We start from the raw sequence: 16,406 nt of genomic DNA, 5'->3' as shown, positions 1-16,406 counted from the left end.
GTCAACCTGACCTCGGTGCCGGGGAAGGTCATGGAGCAGATCATCTTGAGTGCCATTATGCAGCAAGTGCGGGACAACCGAGGGATCAGGCCCAGCCAGCATGGGTTTATGAAAGGGAGGTCCTGTTTCACTAACCTGGTCTCCTTCTGTGACAAGGTGACCCGCTTAGTGGATGAGGAGAAGGCTGTGGATGTTGTCTACTTGGACTTTAGTAAGGCCTTTGACACTGTCTCCCACAGCATTGTCCTGGAGAAGCTGGCTGCTCATGGCTTGGATGGGTGCACTCTACGCTGGGTTAAAAGCTGGCTGGACGGCCGAGCCCAGAGAGTGGTGGTGAATGGAGTCAAATCCAGTTGGCTGCCAGTCACGAGTGGTGTTCCCCAGGGCTCAGTGTTGGGGCTGGTCCTGTTCAATATCTTCATTGCTGATCTGGATGAGGGGATTGAGTGCACCCTCACTAAGTTTGCAGATGACACCAAGTTAGGTGGAAGTGTCGATCTGCTGGAGGGTAGGAAGGCTCTACAGAAGGACCTGGACAGGCTGGATCGATGGGCTGGGGCCAACCGCATGAGATTCAACAAGGCTCAGTGCCGGGTCCTGCACTTGGGTCACAACAACCCCATGCAACGCTACAGGCTGGGGCAGGAGATGCTGGAGAGTTGCCTGGCGGAAAAGGACCTGGGGGTGTTGGTTGACAGCCAGCTGAATATGAGCCAGCAGTGTGCCCAGGTGGCCAAGAGGGCCAATGGCATCTGGGCTTGTATTGGGAATAGTGTGACCAGCAGGACCAGGAGGTGATAGTACCCCTGTACTTGGCACTGGTGAGGTCGCACGTCAAATGCTGTGTTCAGTTTTGGACCCTTCACTACAAGAAGGACATTGAGGTGCTGGAGCTTGTCCAGAGGAGGGCAATGAAGTTGGTGAAGGGTCTAGAGCAAAAGTCTTATGAGGAGCGGCTGAGGGAGCTGGGGTTGTTTAGCCTGGAGAAGAGGAGGCTGAGGGGAGACCTTATTGCTCTCTACAACTACCAGAAAGGAGGTTGTAGCGAGGTGGGGGTCGGTCTCTTCTCCCTAGCAACGAGTGATAGGACGAGAGGAAACAGCCTCAAGCTGCACCAGGGAAGGTTTAGGTTGAATATTAGGAAAAACTTCTTCACCGAGAGGGTGGTCAAGCATTGGAACAGGCTGCCCAGGGAAGGGGTTGAGTCTCCATCCCTGGAGGTATTTAAAGAACGGATAGATACGGTGCTTGAAGACATGGTATAGATGGACTTGGCAGTGATAGGTTGACGGTTGGACTCGATGATCTTAAGGGTCTTTTCCAACCTTGACGATTCTATGATTCTAAGTTCAGTATTTTGAGAAAAGAAGAAAATACATGTTTATCAAGATCTTAAAATTTGTTTTATGCCGCTGTAGTTTCAAGGAAAATATTTAAAATAGAACATAATCTGTGTCACATTTGCAAAAGTGGCCTCTTTAACAACTCAGAATTTTTTATTTCAGTGCCAATGTGTATAAAATGATTGTGCACCTAATATACAGACTTAAGCTTGTATCCTATGCATAAAAATAATGAGAGTTAAAAAATCATAATGTTCAAAATCATTACAGCAGTTTGTCCTTCTACATTTTCAAGAGAGCTAAACCAGACAAAAATAGGAACTGTACAGAGAGAGGAAAGTGCCAGACTTGCACTCGTTTCAATAATCTAGTTTAAAGATCATGTCTTTAGAGCCATGACATTCTGCAAGTGGTATAGTCTTATAGGATTAATTTAATTTATTTTGACACTGCTGTGTATTTGGTTTACAACTGTTATTTCTATGAAATGTAAGTACAAGGCTAAATAATAGTCAGAAACCCACCCCAAAAATCTGAAATAATTAGTAGGAGAGAAAAATCATCATCACGCTGCTGAATAGATTAATAGTGCTTTTAGAATACGCACTATTCTGATCCCACATCTCAAGGATCTAGTAAAACTGAAAAAGGTATACACAGCAATGGCAGTAACTGATTACTTCCATATAAGAAATAATTGAATTTACTATGTCTCTTCACTCTAGAAAAGAGACAACCAATATGGCAAATGTCTACATAGGCCACATGGAAAAATTAATAAAGAGCAAAGGTTTATTGTATCTTACAATATAAATGTTATTTGCCTCAAATGAAACTAGCAGGTGCCAGGCTCAGAAACAAACAGGAGATTTATTTACACACTGTGTGAAAAACTCTTTACCACAGGACACTGTGGAAGGTAATAGTTTACATGTGTTCAAGAGGAATTCTAGAAAGGATTGGTCAATTTCATCAAGAAAAATACATTGAGGGCTATTAAATTGAAAAAAACCCACAGCTCTCTGAGGAAAACTCTGGCTCTCAGATTAGTGGATACTGGAAGAGTATTCAGGCCTCTTATTATGCTCTTTTGGGGTGCTACTGTTGACTGCACCAAGAGACATGATGCTAGGATAGATGGACCTCACTTCAGGTGCAGCTCACAGGGAACAGGCTACATGAATTTAAGCCTTTGCGAGCACCTCCTGCTGTTCTTTTTAAAGGAAACAGCCTCATCATAACAAACATTCATGCTTTAATAAAAATGGTTAATTTACTTTAAAATCAATTTGGTCTACTAAAATTCTGCACTACCACAGAATATAAGCAAAACCAGCTATGAAACAAACTCTGTGTTGAGTCTATGGACTCCCTTCAAATGCCAGCTTTTAGTAATTTTCTGACCTATTTACATGAGACAAATAAGTTTATCAGAATTTTTGCTTCCCTTTTTGCATTATACTCTTTGCTATGTCACACAGTGAAATCAGACTGGGTTTGAATGACTTGACAGGAACACTTCGTTTGAACAGGTGACTTCTGTGACTTCTAATACTTGTGAAATTTAATTGCTTCTAGTATGGTAGAGGCAGAATCCCTAGAAGAAAATAGCACACACACACATGGGTTTGAACAGTGAGGCAAAAAGAATGTAATTTTCTACTCAAAGCAAAGCAGAATTATTGTGCAGAATATGTCCATTTAGGTAAATATCAAATATATAATCCAAAATGTTGAAAGTCATTAATAAACCCGAAGTTTTGTATACAATATAGTGTCCAAATATCTGTTTATAATATCTGAAGAGGTCTAAAAGCAAGGCATTTTACAAGCTCTGAAAAGCTGAACAAGTTTTCTTCAAAGATTGACTTTATATGTATTTGTTTATGTAATTAAATGTCTTTTTAACTTCAAGTAAAGATGCAGGTAGTTCTGCTGTTTCATTGAGTCAGTGAATATAGTCTACTTTTTTGCAGTTCTTTTTGTGCTATAGGTAGCACTATATATTTGGTACAGAGAACAGAAGATACGAAGCAAATTGGTAATGGCTATTTACTTTCATTCGAAAAAAAAGTCTTACTCTGACCGACATTTATATTATCAGAGAGGAGTGATGGAAAGAGGACTTTTATTCTCAAAAATGACTAAAATTTGTTTTTACAAAACAATGAATCATGCAAACCCATTACATAGCAGTCTCAAGCCTTTCTTCAATAGGATTTGGAATCTGAACATGTGTCCAGTAGAGAATTAGAAGTCCATGAAAATTCTAATCAAACTGAATCAAATTCTGCATGTTGCAAGTTTATGCCTGCCAAATTATAAAATATTTATAAAACAATTATAAAATATTATTGTACTAATTCAGAAAATTTCTAGGAAAACATTAAAGTACTTTGAGTTCTGAGTTCCTCAATTAAGCTTTTCTAACTTTTCTCTTCATAGAATTAATTATAGCATAAATCTTTTTACTACATTAGCACACAGGGAAATGTCATGCAAGATTTTTTTCTCCATCCAGGCCGCCTGCAATAGTAGAACCTAGTCTTAAGCTTTCCAAACAATGTAGATATTCACTCTACAACAAACATAAAGATTAAAAAGGAGAAACAGACATTGTAAGAGAAGAGAAAAATCCAAGAAAGTCAGTCCCAAGCTTCCATCAGTGAAATGGAAATAAAATGTGCTGCTGGTATATATGGCTTTAGAGTATGTAAAATGTCCATGAATAAACTGCCATTCTCTGCCATATTCCTCCGTTGCAAACGTCACCTGCAGCGTTCAACTGCAAAATGCAGTCAGATTTAAAAAGCCTTAATATTGTAAACTCTGGCAGGCAAACACCATTTAACTACTAGGTGTCTTCAAAATCAATTACGTAACACCTTTAATGAGAAGTAGGAAAAGTGTACCAGGTAGCTTTTTCTAAAATAAAAAGAAACCTTCTCTCACCCCAAAACTGATAGCGTCCATCTTTCCCAGCCCTGAGATAAGATGGAGATTGCTGATCCAGAAAGAGGGAATTGCCCCATTCAAATTTTTTAGCTAGTGCAGAAGGGGAAGGTACCTACGGAAGGCACGAGCCTTTCTTCCCTCCACTTTCTCAGAACTCTAGTTAACTAATTCCCAGATTACTTTTCAGAACAATATGAAGGGCAGCCAACACAGAGGGAGTAAGCTGTGGTCTTACTCTTCAACCCAAGCTCCAAACTGCCAAACTGTGTATAGCAAATGGGGAAGGGAAGAAGAAAACTCGATAGGATGAGGAGCAAAAGCTTAAGTTCGTCTTGATGAAAATCAGTCTAAGCAAGCTGCTAAATACAGGTATGGAAGCTTTTATCCCCCTTTGAAGTCATAGCTATGAAAAAGGCAACTAACATTCACGAGTTCTTCTGAAATCCTCCATTCTAGTTTCTAAAAAAAAAGCAACAAAAAAATCTCCCCCCCACAAAGATGTTCAGCCTGAGACTGGATCTTCCAAGCAACTAACAGAGACCATGACTTCAGATTTTAAAACGGCACTTTTAAAATCATCACGTTCCATAAAATAAGAGCTGCTAGATAGGCACCCTTTCGTTACATGCCAAGTCTCAAAAGATACCAAAAAATTCTCTGTTTCCATGAACACTGCAGCAGGCACCGGTGAACTCAGCTGACCTGCAGAAAATAACCCAAGGGTTTTATCAGATCAAAAGCTGAACCTAAGCGAACAAATATTGAATACGCTGCATAAAAAGGAAAGGTTTATGTAATATGTGAATTATTCCCACTCAAAGCACTAATAAGGCCTCCTTTAATACTTTGTGATGTTTTAGCACTATCCTTCCAGATAGACCAATTAAAAGCTAAAGAAAAGAAAAAAAAACTGGGTAGCTTGTTATGGATAGACAGAAGGTTAAAGAGTGACCTTGTTACAGTTAGCAGATACGTGGAAATGCATACAAGGCTGTAAAAAAGAGAATAATGAACTGTTCAACAGATCTTTGAGCTTTATGACAAAACACGGTAGTCCTGAACAGCAACCAGTGTGACTTAGACTGGTGTCTGGGAAACCATTTCTAGCCTTACCACATCACTGGAGATTTTAGGCAATATAACCAAAAACATTTATTAAGAATGGATAAGTATGAGTTATCCCGCCCTGTATCAGGAGGATCAAGAAGATGGCCTTCCTTCCAACTCCGATCAACTCATGTGAAATGTAAACCACAAAGGAGCAGAAGAGATTAAATAATTTCATTCTACTACATTCGAAAAGCTGAGATGCATCTGCATTAAGTAGGAAGATGTCTATATATGTATTCTCCCATGGTGTAACAGGTATACACATTTTTCAACTATTGCCAACACAAAGCAGTACAGCAACTTGATTTATTATATGCAGATTCTTCTGCATTGTTGCTAAACAGTACACTGGTCCAAAGTTACTAAAATACTTAAAAAACTATACATTATGTAAACAAAACATAAATAAGACAGCATAGTTCTTTGTACATATAGTTTAGTACAGATTGTTAGGAATTCATGAATATGTACAATTCTATACCATAGATTGCATTTTTACAATGCATAAATATTTTTTTTACAGAAACAAATAAAAAATAAATTTGACAAATAAAAAGGAGATATATACTGTCATAAACACACTGGCAAACAGTCCATACTGTAAGATGGAACATGTGCAAAAGGCTAGGTTTCTCCAAACTAAAATGTTTAATGAACTCATTGGTCATTTCTGACCTTTTTACTAAAGAACTCTCTGAAAACTTCTGACAAACTAAATACATTTTTCTACCTCCTAAGCCCCACAGGTAAACGGGAAAGAACTGTAATCTTAAGTAATTTTGAGTAAATCAACTGTTTCAAACAATGTAAGAAATTGCTCAATAGTTACAACTTCCAAAGTCAGAAGAATGCCCCAAAATTTCAAAGTGGCTCATTTGCAGTAAATTCAGGATGCAGCTTTGTCAGGTTTATCAAGGCAAGATGACTGAGATGCAGGGATGACAGTGGTAGAACTTCTGCTTGTGGACACAATAACAGGAGGCAGTGATGAAGACAGGGTAGAAACTTTTGATGCTGGAGTATTTATAGCATTCAAAATGGCTCCCTCTGGACTGACCAACAGTTTTTTGATAGAGGTGTCTAAGTGAAACACTGAAGTGTTGCTTGGTAAATGAGAGTTTGGAGGATGAACGGCAGAAACCACAGAAGATGTAGCTACAACATTAACAGGAGATTTTATCACTGAGGACACAGACAGTGTTGCTGCAGACAGTGGAGTACATGAGCTAGCTGGAGTACTAAGTATCTGGGGTGTTGCATGTACGATGGGTAAAGCATCTGCAGACCCAAAAGAATTCACAATTTTTGTAGAGCTTTTCAAAGGATGTTTTGATATTTGCCAACTCAGTGAATTACTTGGTGCTAGCATGATTTTTGAGGTTATTGGATTAACAATTGGTACACCTTGAGCCTCTTGACCATGGTTAATAGTTAAAGGAAGAGTCTGTTTTGTATTACAAGAGAGAAGAAGAACATGGCTGCCAGCTCCAAGGCCTTGTGGTGGAACAACAAAACGAGTACCATTAATCATTATCTGAGTTCCAGGTGCCAAAGGCATACAGGTGTTAATGACTATTTTCTGTTGAATGCAAGGTTCATTCAACTGACCTCCTGCCTTGCTTGTTACAGTTGGTGAAGCTGCAGACATCTGAACAGTAGAAGCACAAGCGTGACTTTGTTTCTCTGTACTGGGAGGCACCTGTTGGCATTGTAGGGAAGAAAAACTAGGGAAACTAATGACTTTAGCTGCATTTGGTGATGGAGGGGGCAACATACTGTGAGGTTTGTGAATACCTGCATTACTTGGCATAGCAGCTGAAGCTCCTGACGACTGAAACTGAAGCAGTGTGGGCAACTGGCTTTTTGGTACTGGAGGAGGAGCTGCAACTGCTGCCAACTGAGGAACTGTATGTAGCACTTTGTGGGGGGTGGCTACAGACCCAGGCAAGCTAATGACTGGAAACTGCAAAGCAGATGCTAAGTTTTGAGGAGCTACTGTTGGTTGTGTTGTTGAAATCAGCACAGATGAAGCAAGATGTCCTGTTTTCACAGTTGATATACCCACAGTATTTCCAATATTTGATGTACACAGTCGATTACCCAGAATTGGCCTTATTCTTGAGGGATCATTTCCACCAACCAAGACAGTGGGCCGTGTCCCAGAAGAAGTCCCACTTGATGTTACTGAAATGGATTCTACACATGCATTTGCTGTTGTTACTGTAAAGGCATTTTCAGCTTTTGTTGCAACACATACAGATTCATTAGCTGACACAGCACTTTGACTCACAAAACTTGGAACAGGAACCAAAGTACTACTACTTGTCAAACACAGTGTCAAGCCCATGCTCTTTTTGTCTTCTCCCTTAGAAATGGCAGAGTGCAATATATTAACTGGTGGACCCTGCTGTGCATTGCCTTTAGTATTTACAATGGTTTGACCTATATTTAGTCCAATTTTTGCATCTTTTACTTGAGCAATAGTTGGTGATGAATTTATTCTTATTGGTGCTCCTACTGTAGATGGGATCAGAACCAACTGTGGTTGCTCTGTGGCACTGACAAAGGTTTTGCTGAGGGAAGAAGGAAGGTTATGTTTCAATGACTCTGCAACTATATTGGTGGTTGATGGGGCATTGGCAATTTGTGTGTTAATGAAAACCAACTTCTGAGCGTTAACACCAGTGGATGCTGGAGAGGGTATAATACTGACTCCCGGTGCCCCACAGGGGGATAAAATAGGTGGATTTGTGACTAATGTAAGTTTCTGGACTGGAGTACCACTGATTAAATCTCCATTTGTTGCCGCATTAGACTCAGATTGTATAACAGGATTTGTTTTAGTACCACCTTGTTGCTGCACAGAAGTATTTGGAGTTATGACAGTTTTATTTTTTCCAATGCTAGTCACACTAACGGGACTGTTTGGAGTTGCTGACATCAAATTGCTAGCTAATGAAGTGGAGGATAAAGGAGAGGACACATAGCAGGAGTTCTCCATTACTTGACCCAGATTGCCCCCAACAGCAGGCTGCTGTACTGTGAATTTGATATTTTTCTCCGTTGCCTGGGTAAAATCAGCTGGGAAAGCTGGAATGTTAACAGAAGAAGCCGTTGAGGGGGCAAATCCAGAAAGAGAGGGTTGTCCAATATGTGGGAGACCAGATGTGGCTGTTGCTACAGGTGGAAGAGTAGAACATGATAATGCTGTGGTTTTTGGCACAAGAAAAGCCTGAAGTTGAGGTGCATAAGTGAAAACTGAACTAGAAGATAAACTACTAGGTGAAATCTGGTCTGGGTTTGTTCGCACTTTAACGATTCCTGTGTTTCCACCTCGTGTGGTGACCAGAATAGATTGAGATTCTCTTATACACACTGTCTTCAGTTCTTGCCTAGTTTCAAAGGAGTCAGTTGCCTGCTTTGATGCAAGACTACCACAGGCAGAAGCAGTGTTTGTGGACCCACTTAATGCTGTTGCTGATATCAAAGACTGGCTAGTTGTGGAAAGAGGTGAAGTCAAAGGCACAGGGAATGTGGCAGTTGAAACTGTAGCCTTGATTTTGTCAGTTTCAGTTTGGCTCACCTGAAGTGTTGATGGTAATAAGTTACCTGCTGACGTTACAGCAGGGAATGATTGCGTAGTGTTCAGGGGACCAGTCACTTGTGACAAGTGGGTAATATTCTTGTTAAAAATTGTACTAGGTGACTCAGTGGTAGCATTTGCAGGGCCTGTTACCAGAACAGGTGTTAAAGAAACACTGACATTTGATATTTCTGGTAAAGTTGTACAGTGCAGCTCAGCTGATTTTTGTTGTAGTGACTGAATGTCCTTGGACACAATTTTTTCTTCCTTCTGCTGAATAAGAAAATTCTTAGGTAAAATAAGAACTTGTTGCATGACTTTTTCTCCAGTTTTAGGGTCAATCACAGGTTGTATTTGAATTTTCACAGAGCTGTTGTGAAGGTCTATTGGTACACAGTGGCCATTTGGCATTTTGTATACCATTTGTAAAGGAGTCTTTGAACTGGTCTGGCAGGGAAATGGTGGTTTTATCAGTGATGATTCCAAAGGTGCTAAAACTGGCTTTTCAGAAGTAGATAGAATTATGCCTGGGGGAGGTGACAGTTGATTTGTTAAGGTCACTTTGTTCCCAGTATTCTTGGCAAGCAAGGCCTGGATGGGTTTGGTCCCTTTCAGACAGTTTGATACTGATGTTGCAGGATCTGTCAAGGAAAATGATTTTAGAGTTGACCCTTCAAGTTGTTTCAGCTCAGTCAAACAACTATCTGGCTGCGGGCTACTTTCTGAACTCTGGACCACAGCCTCATTAGTGCTTAGCTTAGCTTTCTTCCTTGGTGAAAGCTCATTAGTGCTTTGATCCAGACAACTGTTTTGCTTGGACTGTCGTTTAACACACTTGGGCAGTGTCTTCTGTATTTCTTTAGAAGTTGATTCTTTTTTCAGAATTCTGTTTTTTCCTGCAGGTAAATTCATCTCTAATAGTTTCATCTCATCTGCAAGGATATTAAAACAGAAACTGTGTTTTACACGTTTGCAACTGATACCTTTATATAACAACTTTACAGTGTCTAGCTAAAGGCAAAATGTTAATTTGCAAGTGTAAGGATATGTGGAAGGAGAATGTCTGCTTCTTTAAGGGCATCTGGTCAAGGACTTTTTTCAACACAAAAAGGGGGTAATAAGGAAAGGAGGAAGTAATAAACAAGAACATACAGGGACACAAACCTGACCAGCATGGAAGACACTGAGGAAAACCAAACCTGGTCACTCACACTAATTGATGAAGGTATGTGAGTGTGAGAATATTTATTCCAGCAAGGCTATCTCATCAAGGACCAGGTTAATTGGGAAACTGAGGGGGAAAAGGGAGAAGCCAGAAAGAATAGACACACAGATCTAACAAAACAAACACGGAGACAATGACAAGAAACAACCTCACCAATCACACTAACTGATGCGCTATCAAGAAACTGCAGGTGCCCCTTCCAGGAAGATCAACTCAGACTTCGGAACTGATATGATTGTAAATCAGGGCTGATCCTGGACACTGGGCTGGGAGAGGTGAGGGGATCAGTAGAGCTACACAAACCCATGAAGGGATGTGCAGGGGAAGGGGGAGCTGCAAGGACAGAGCAGGAGGTCACAGCCTGTGTGCCGCGTGCCGGCTGCTGAGGGGTGAGTATTTGTATAGTCCTCAAATCCAATGTGTCTGGGGGCAGTGTGTGTGTATTCACTGGCAAACTTCAAGCTGGACTAGCTGGTGAGCAGGGGACTTGGGGTCTGGGCTGGCATATCAGGCGGACTTGTGAGTGTGGGGTGCCTGTGGGACAAGGGTGCAAGTGCCAAGTTTCATACCGAACATCAACCTGGACTAGCCAACGAGCAGGCAATGCGTGAAGTGGATAGGAGGGCTCAGGATGCAGGCAGGGGTGCCAGGTGGACAGAGTGGCTGTGCATTGAGGTTTTGGCAAGGTTTTGGCAGTGCAGGGTTGCAGGGGGGCCTCTGTGAGGACAGGCCAGGAGCCACCCTGTGCCAGACACAGCTGCCTCCAAAACAGATCCACTGCAGGACATGGCTGAGCTCGTCAGCCAAGCTGGTGATGCCTCATGGAAAATGCTGCACAGAAGATTGCGACAGAGAGGACTGAGGAAAAAACTAAGAGAAACAACCCTGTAGACACCAAAGGCAGTGAAGAAGGAGGGGAAAGAGGTACTCCAGGCACTGGAATGGATTCTTTTGCAACCCATGAAGACCATGGCGAAAGCAGGTTGACCCCCTCCCATGGAGGACCATGCTGGAGCAGGTATCTACACTGCAGCCTGTTGAGGACTCTATTCCACAGCACGTGAATATGCCCTGAAGGAAGCCGCATTTCACAGAGAGCCCACACTGGAGCAGGCTCCTGACAAGATCTGTGGCTTATGGGGGACCCACCCTGGAGCAGTCTTACCCTGAAGGACTCTAGCCTGTGGAGAGGAGCCATGCTGGAGCAGTTTGTGAAGGACTGTATCGTATGGGAGGGACAACACAGGAGCAGGGCAAAAGTGTGAGGAAGCAGCAGCAGAGACGAAGTGTTATGAACTAACCTCAACCCCCAACCTCCATGCCCCTCCCTGTGCCACTTGACAGGGGAGGAGGTATAAGAATTGGGAATGAAGCTCAGCCTGGGAAGAAGGTGGAGATGGGGTGGAAGGGAGGAAGGTGTTTTAGTTTTTGTCTTTGTTTCTCACCATCCTACTCTGTTTTTCATTGGCAATAAATCAAATTAATTTTCCCCAAGTTAGTCTGTTTTGCCTGTGACAGTAACTGGTGAGTGATCTATCTGTATCTTGACCCGTGAGCTTTCCCATCTTATTTTCTATCCCTGTCCTGTTAACGAAGGGGAGCAACAAAGTGGCTGGGTAGGCATTTGGCAGCCAGCCAAGGTCAGCCCACCATAAACGTAAATTCTGAGCAGGCCTACTACATTATCACAGAAATAGTTAAGCACAAAAATGGCAAAAACTTGTATTAATCAGAATTTTCAAGTTGATCATGTCTGCCCTCTTCTAGTCTACATCCATCAGACACGCATCACAAGCTATTTCAATATTATGACAGTAGTAGTTAAGGTAAAAAGTAGGACCAAGCTCACATGGAAAAATTAAGCTCCTGAATCAACTTGTTTCAGATCCTGAATCAAGTTCAAGCTATCAAATTCCAGTAAATGCTTACCATTGTCTGGATGATCCTTTTTGGGAACTTCCACATGCTCTGCAGACTCTGAAGATTTACCACATACTACTGCAAAAGAGTCTTTACCAGAATCAACTTCACTTTCATCATTACTCCACAATTCTCTGGTAAATTTATCATGGTCTGGATGTCTTTTAAAGTCGTCATAGTCCTTCTTCAATCTAGACCTTGAAAATAACAAAACTAACTTTACTAAAGAACCACACTGTTTTTAAGGTTTTTTAAATTTTTATTTGCTCCCACACAAAAAGTTGCTGTAGAATTAATTGCCTGTGCCCTTCAAAAAATTTCAGGGTAGCTCTGTCTGCAAATCTCTAAAATCCAGAAAATGTGAAGTGACAGTAATGTTCCTTCCCTCACCAAAATGGAATTCTATGTCATTAAGTCCTCTAACAATAGCCAAAAAGACTGAGCCAAATATGACCATCACTGTTTTACTGCATCCATCTTCTGTTTCTTCATCTTGCATTGCGACAAATGTACCTGTACAGACTTGAGTACTAACTGTAACAAGTCTACTCTTTCCTCTGAAGGCAACCCCAATTAAAGAATTAAGTAAATCTTGTTTTTCTTAAATGCATCATGCTTTTGGCCCAGCTATGGGACTGTAATATAACTTTCTCCTTTAAGAAAACTTTCTTATCTCTGAGGCATTAGAACAGCTGCTGCTGTCATTTCCATAGGCTCACATTCCACTAAAGAATGTGTATATGATGGAAATATATAGCTGCTTTACTCATTTGAACACTGTTCAGAAACGCATCCACTTACCTTGATACTCCTAAACTGCTACATATTTCCATTGTCCCTTCTTCTAAACCATTGTTTAGATGAGATCTAGGCGGTATTTTAGTGTACAAATACAGTGAACTACAGGATTCAGCTGGTGGTAACCAACACAATATCCAGAAGGATTATTTAGCAAATGAATAAATAGATTATAGCAATTAGCACCTTGTGTGGAATAGAATCTAGACTCTAGTCTGGATCTAACCCTTATGACAGTAAGAATAAGACCTTAAATCTACCCATGCTTACGCATTAAAATAACAGTTGTTTGCACTGAGTGCAGCAATGGCCAGCTGCTCCCTAGGGGATGGAAAGGGAGGAGCCAAGCATGATGTCACAGCTGGCAGGGCATGCACCTCACCAGCCAGGACACCATATCACCGCCCCTGAATGAGGGAGCAGGGCAGGCCTAGGGTGGTAATGAGGTTCAACCGAGAGCCCAGATCAACAAGCAAGTTCCTGGTGCTGAGGCAGGTCTGAGGTCAAGCTGGGAAGTCAAGTCACAGGTTCAGATCAGGATCAGGTTCAGTGATGGCCAGGGTCAGGATCCAGTCAAGTGATTTCTGGGCAGGTCCACAGTGGTGATGCAGGTCCAAGGTCAGTCTGAGGGTCAGTCCAGATCAGCAGGACCCATGGCCAGGCAGGGTAATTCCTGTAGTTGAGCTGGAAACTGGCATTCCTATGATTGAAGATTGAAGGCTGCAGAATGACCTGAAATGGGGATCCTGGGCCCATGGGCAGGTGAGGTAGATGGAGGCCCAGGTGAGGCTGGTCTCAGGGTCAGTAAGACCTAATGGTTTACTCACAGCTTTGACACTCTCACTGAGAGAAGACAACCTTGAAGTCTGTATGAAGATGTAGTGTGGACAATACTTCAACTCTACCATTTGGATTTTGAACTTGAAGTCTAGGTGTGGGAGAACTATAGGAGGACACCAGGGAACCACTACTGTACTAAAGCTTCTGGATGGAAAATTCCTTTTTTCTTTTGAGGGATTTCTGCTGTGGGGCCAGTGAACAAATGTGATCAGTGGGCACAAGTAACCTTTCATTTAAACCTTGCTGCTATTCAAATATCATTCAACATGATACTCCGTCATAATTTTGACAAGACCAGGGGACCTTTCAGAAACAGGGGGGAAGGGGGGAAATGATTTTTAATCATAAAGAGTGCTTCTACTAGTTAAAGACAACAAAAAAGGAAGGACAGAAAACTCCAGACTCCTATTCCATACTGAGGTCTTGCACAGAAGGAAGGAGCTCTACCCAGCCCTTGACAACCTAGAAGGCCACGCTGTCATTCAATTAGTAGATGTTAGTAGCTGGCTGAGACACCCTATAGACACTGCAACTGCAGCTAGACCTGTGGTGGTGCTGCTGTTTACACCAGCATAAGCAATCTTTACTCAATTTCTTTTTCCCTTTCACATGACACCTTTCTTCACCATTGTCATTGGTGCCCAGCAGCTGCATAATGAACCAGACCAAGACATTGACCTAGCTTCCCCCCACCCATCTCTCTCTCCAACCCCACAATTTGTAAAGATTCTTTTTCAGCTGGAGCTGTTCCCTGATATATGACGTGTCTCTCCAAACAGCTATGTCGTGGAAATACCTAGGCTAGCATTGCTGAATAAACCAGGGTTACAGCCTAAAACATACATCCTGAGAAATATGAGTTAAGTTAATCTCAGAAATTATCCTCCACTCTAAGTGCATGCTTCTCTAGCTACCAGCACAGGTACATACAAGACCTCAGCCACCTCGTTCCAGACTAAAATTTACTCATATTAGACACACCTCATATATAGTACTTCTACAAACTTTACACCGCAGTTCTACCTCTGTATTCTATAACCACATTTAACAAACAAGAACTAATACTTGGCACCAAACCATTCCACAGCAGAATTTACATAAAAGGACAAAACTGGAAGCCCCATATACTGGAAACTGAAATTCTTTCTATATAGTATTACAATCTGCCACATTTCCAACAGGAGTCTGAATTGCTAGAGACAGGAAGAAATGAACAGCTAAGGAAAATTAACACAAACGTGAATAGAACAGAAAAAAAGCAAAACTTGTACTTTGGTCCATTATTTAAAGCAAAATGTTCAATAACATCCTAAATTTCCAAATAAGGATTTTAACTCATGCATGATATCCATAAAATAAGCTATTAAGGAACCAACTCTTAGTAGTTCTATCTGTTTACTGTCTTTGGTGCTATGGTGTTGGGTTTTTTTAAACATAATACCTTTTACACTTTTCAGAATTAGTTCTGCACCATGTAACTGTGTAAGTTGCTTCATTCACACTCAACATTTAAGCAGCTGCCTAACTTTACCTATCATTTGACATAGAGTTCAAGCTTCTTATCATTACTTGCTTTTTAAATGTCTGTGGCAAAACTAAGGTATGATTACAGCAACAGCTGTATGGCTAACAGACAACAATGACACCAAGCTTGAAGACACAATGATGATACTAAGTCAATATCCAACCTCTCCAGGATTTACAACCTGGGTAGCATCTTCACCGCTACTAATACTTGTCCTTACTAGATTTAAATCAGTCACTGCTTCACTGATATTTCTCTGACACAGCTCATTCCAGATGCATTTCAAATTTACAGGGTTACAAAGACCATAAAACAGTGTTTTAAGAACTGCTTTGTGGAGAATTCGTTAACAACTAATTTAGGCAGCTTTAGACAGTAAGTAGTCTGACAAAGTATTCTAAGAAGCCATGGTCTAGTTTTCTAGATACAGGTTTTCAGCACTTCTAAGTCAAATAAACAGCAATACGAATCCCAGCTGGATTGTGATACAACTATTGATAGGCATGTTTACGGATTCTAGAGCATTTCAGAGGTAAAAAGTATTAGGGGGTTAAACTCAACTTTCTTTAGAGACAGTAAGTCTGGAACATAAAATAATTCTTCCAACTAAAGCACTGCCAGTGCCTCATTCCTCTCCTCAAAGTATTTTCATTTAATTTATTTGAGAAGCCAACTTATTCATTAGTTTTTAAAAGGTGAATTTTACTCTGTTTTTCATCCCATGCACGATTGTTAAAAAAAGAGCAGCTAATTACCTGTTTCTCTGAAATGCTTTCATTAGCTTTGGTTCCCATGGTAACAGTTCATTAAGCAGTCGTAACAACGTACCATGCAATTCCTTTACTGCTTGCTTCCGGTGATACCATCTTACCTGCAAACATAAATACCATTTATTTATCATTGCATTAGACCTGAATCTTGTTATATTGTATTAATACTACAGTAATCCTTGTACACTAATACAGCATATGAGGAAGATAACTGGAAGAAAATATTGGTAAGTTTCACAATTACATCTACCCTTAACCTACGTAACACATTAATACTTCTACTTTTTTTTATACTACAGAAAGATAATGTCCTAAATAAAAAAGTAATACTGCAAGG

The 16,406-nt window shown here is 41.0% G+C and overlaps 1 protein-coding gene across 4 annotated transcripts in view; it reads right to left on the bottom strand.

Annotated features, from left to right (window-relative positions):
* Window positions 1-1,503: 1,503 nt before the first annotated feature.
* The window catches only part of BRD10 (bromodomain containing 10), a 55,086-nt gene continuing 40,183 nt past the window's right edge, over window positions 1,504-16,406 (bottom strand). For 2 of the 4 annotated variants that reach the window (XM_087742123.1, XM_087742124.1), the window contains 3 exons: window positions 16,055-16,170; window positions 12,146-12,333; window positions 1,514-9,923 (listed from right to left, as the gene is read on the bottom strand). In XM_087742123.1, the coding sequence (XP_087598249.1) occupies window positions 6,295-9,923; window positions 12,146-12,333; window positions 16,055-16,170 (3,933 nt within the window). In that variant the 3' untranslated portion in view covers window positions 1,514-6,294. Of the gene's footprint in view, window positions 9,924-12,145; window positions 12,334-16,054; window positions 16,171-16,406 lie in introns of all 4 variants that reach the window. The other 2 variants (XM_087742125.1, XM_087742126.1) reach the window with 2 other exon arrangements.

Source organism: Nipponia nippon, unplaced genomic scaffold (assembly GCF_047370975.1).
Source record: "Nipponia nippon isolate SJK-2023a ecotype South Korea unplaced genomic scaffold, ASM4737097v1 scaffold_8, whole genome shotgun sequence".
Taxonomy (NCBI): Eukaryota; Metazoa; Chordata; class Aves; order Pelecaniformes; family Threskiornithidae; genus Nipponia; species Nipponia nippon.
Note: the sequence above shows the minus strand (reverse complement) of the source record. Positions and strands in the feature narration are given on the sequence as shown.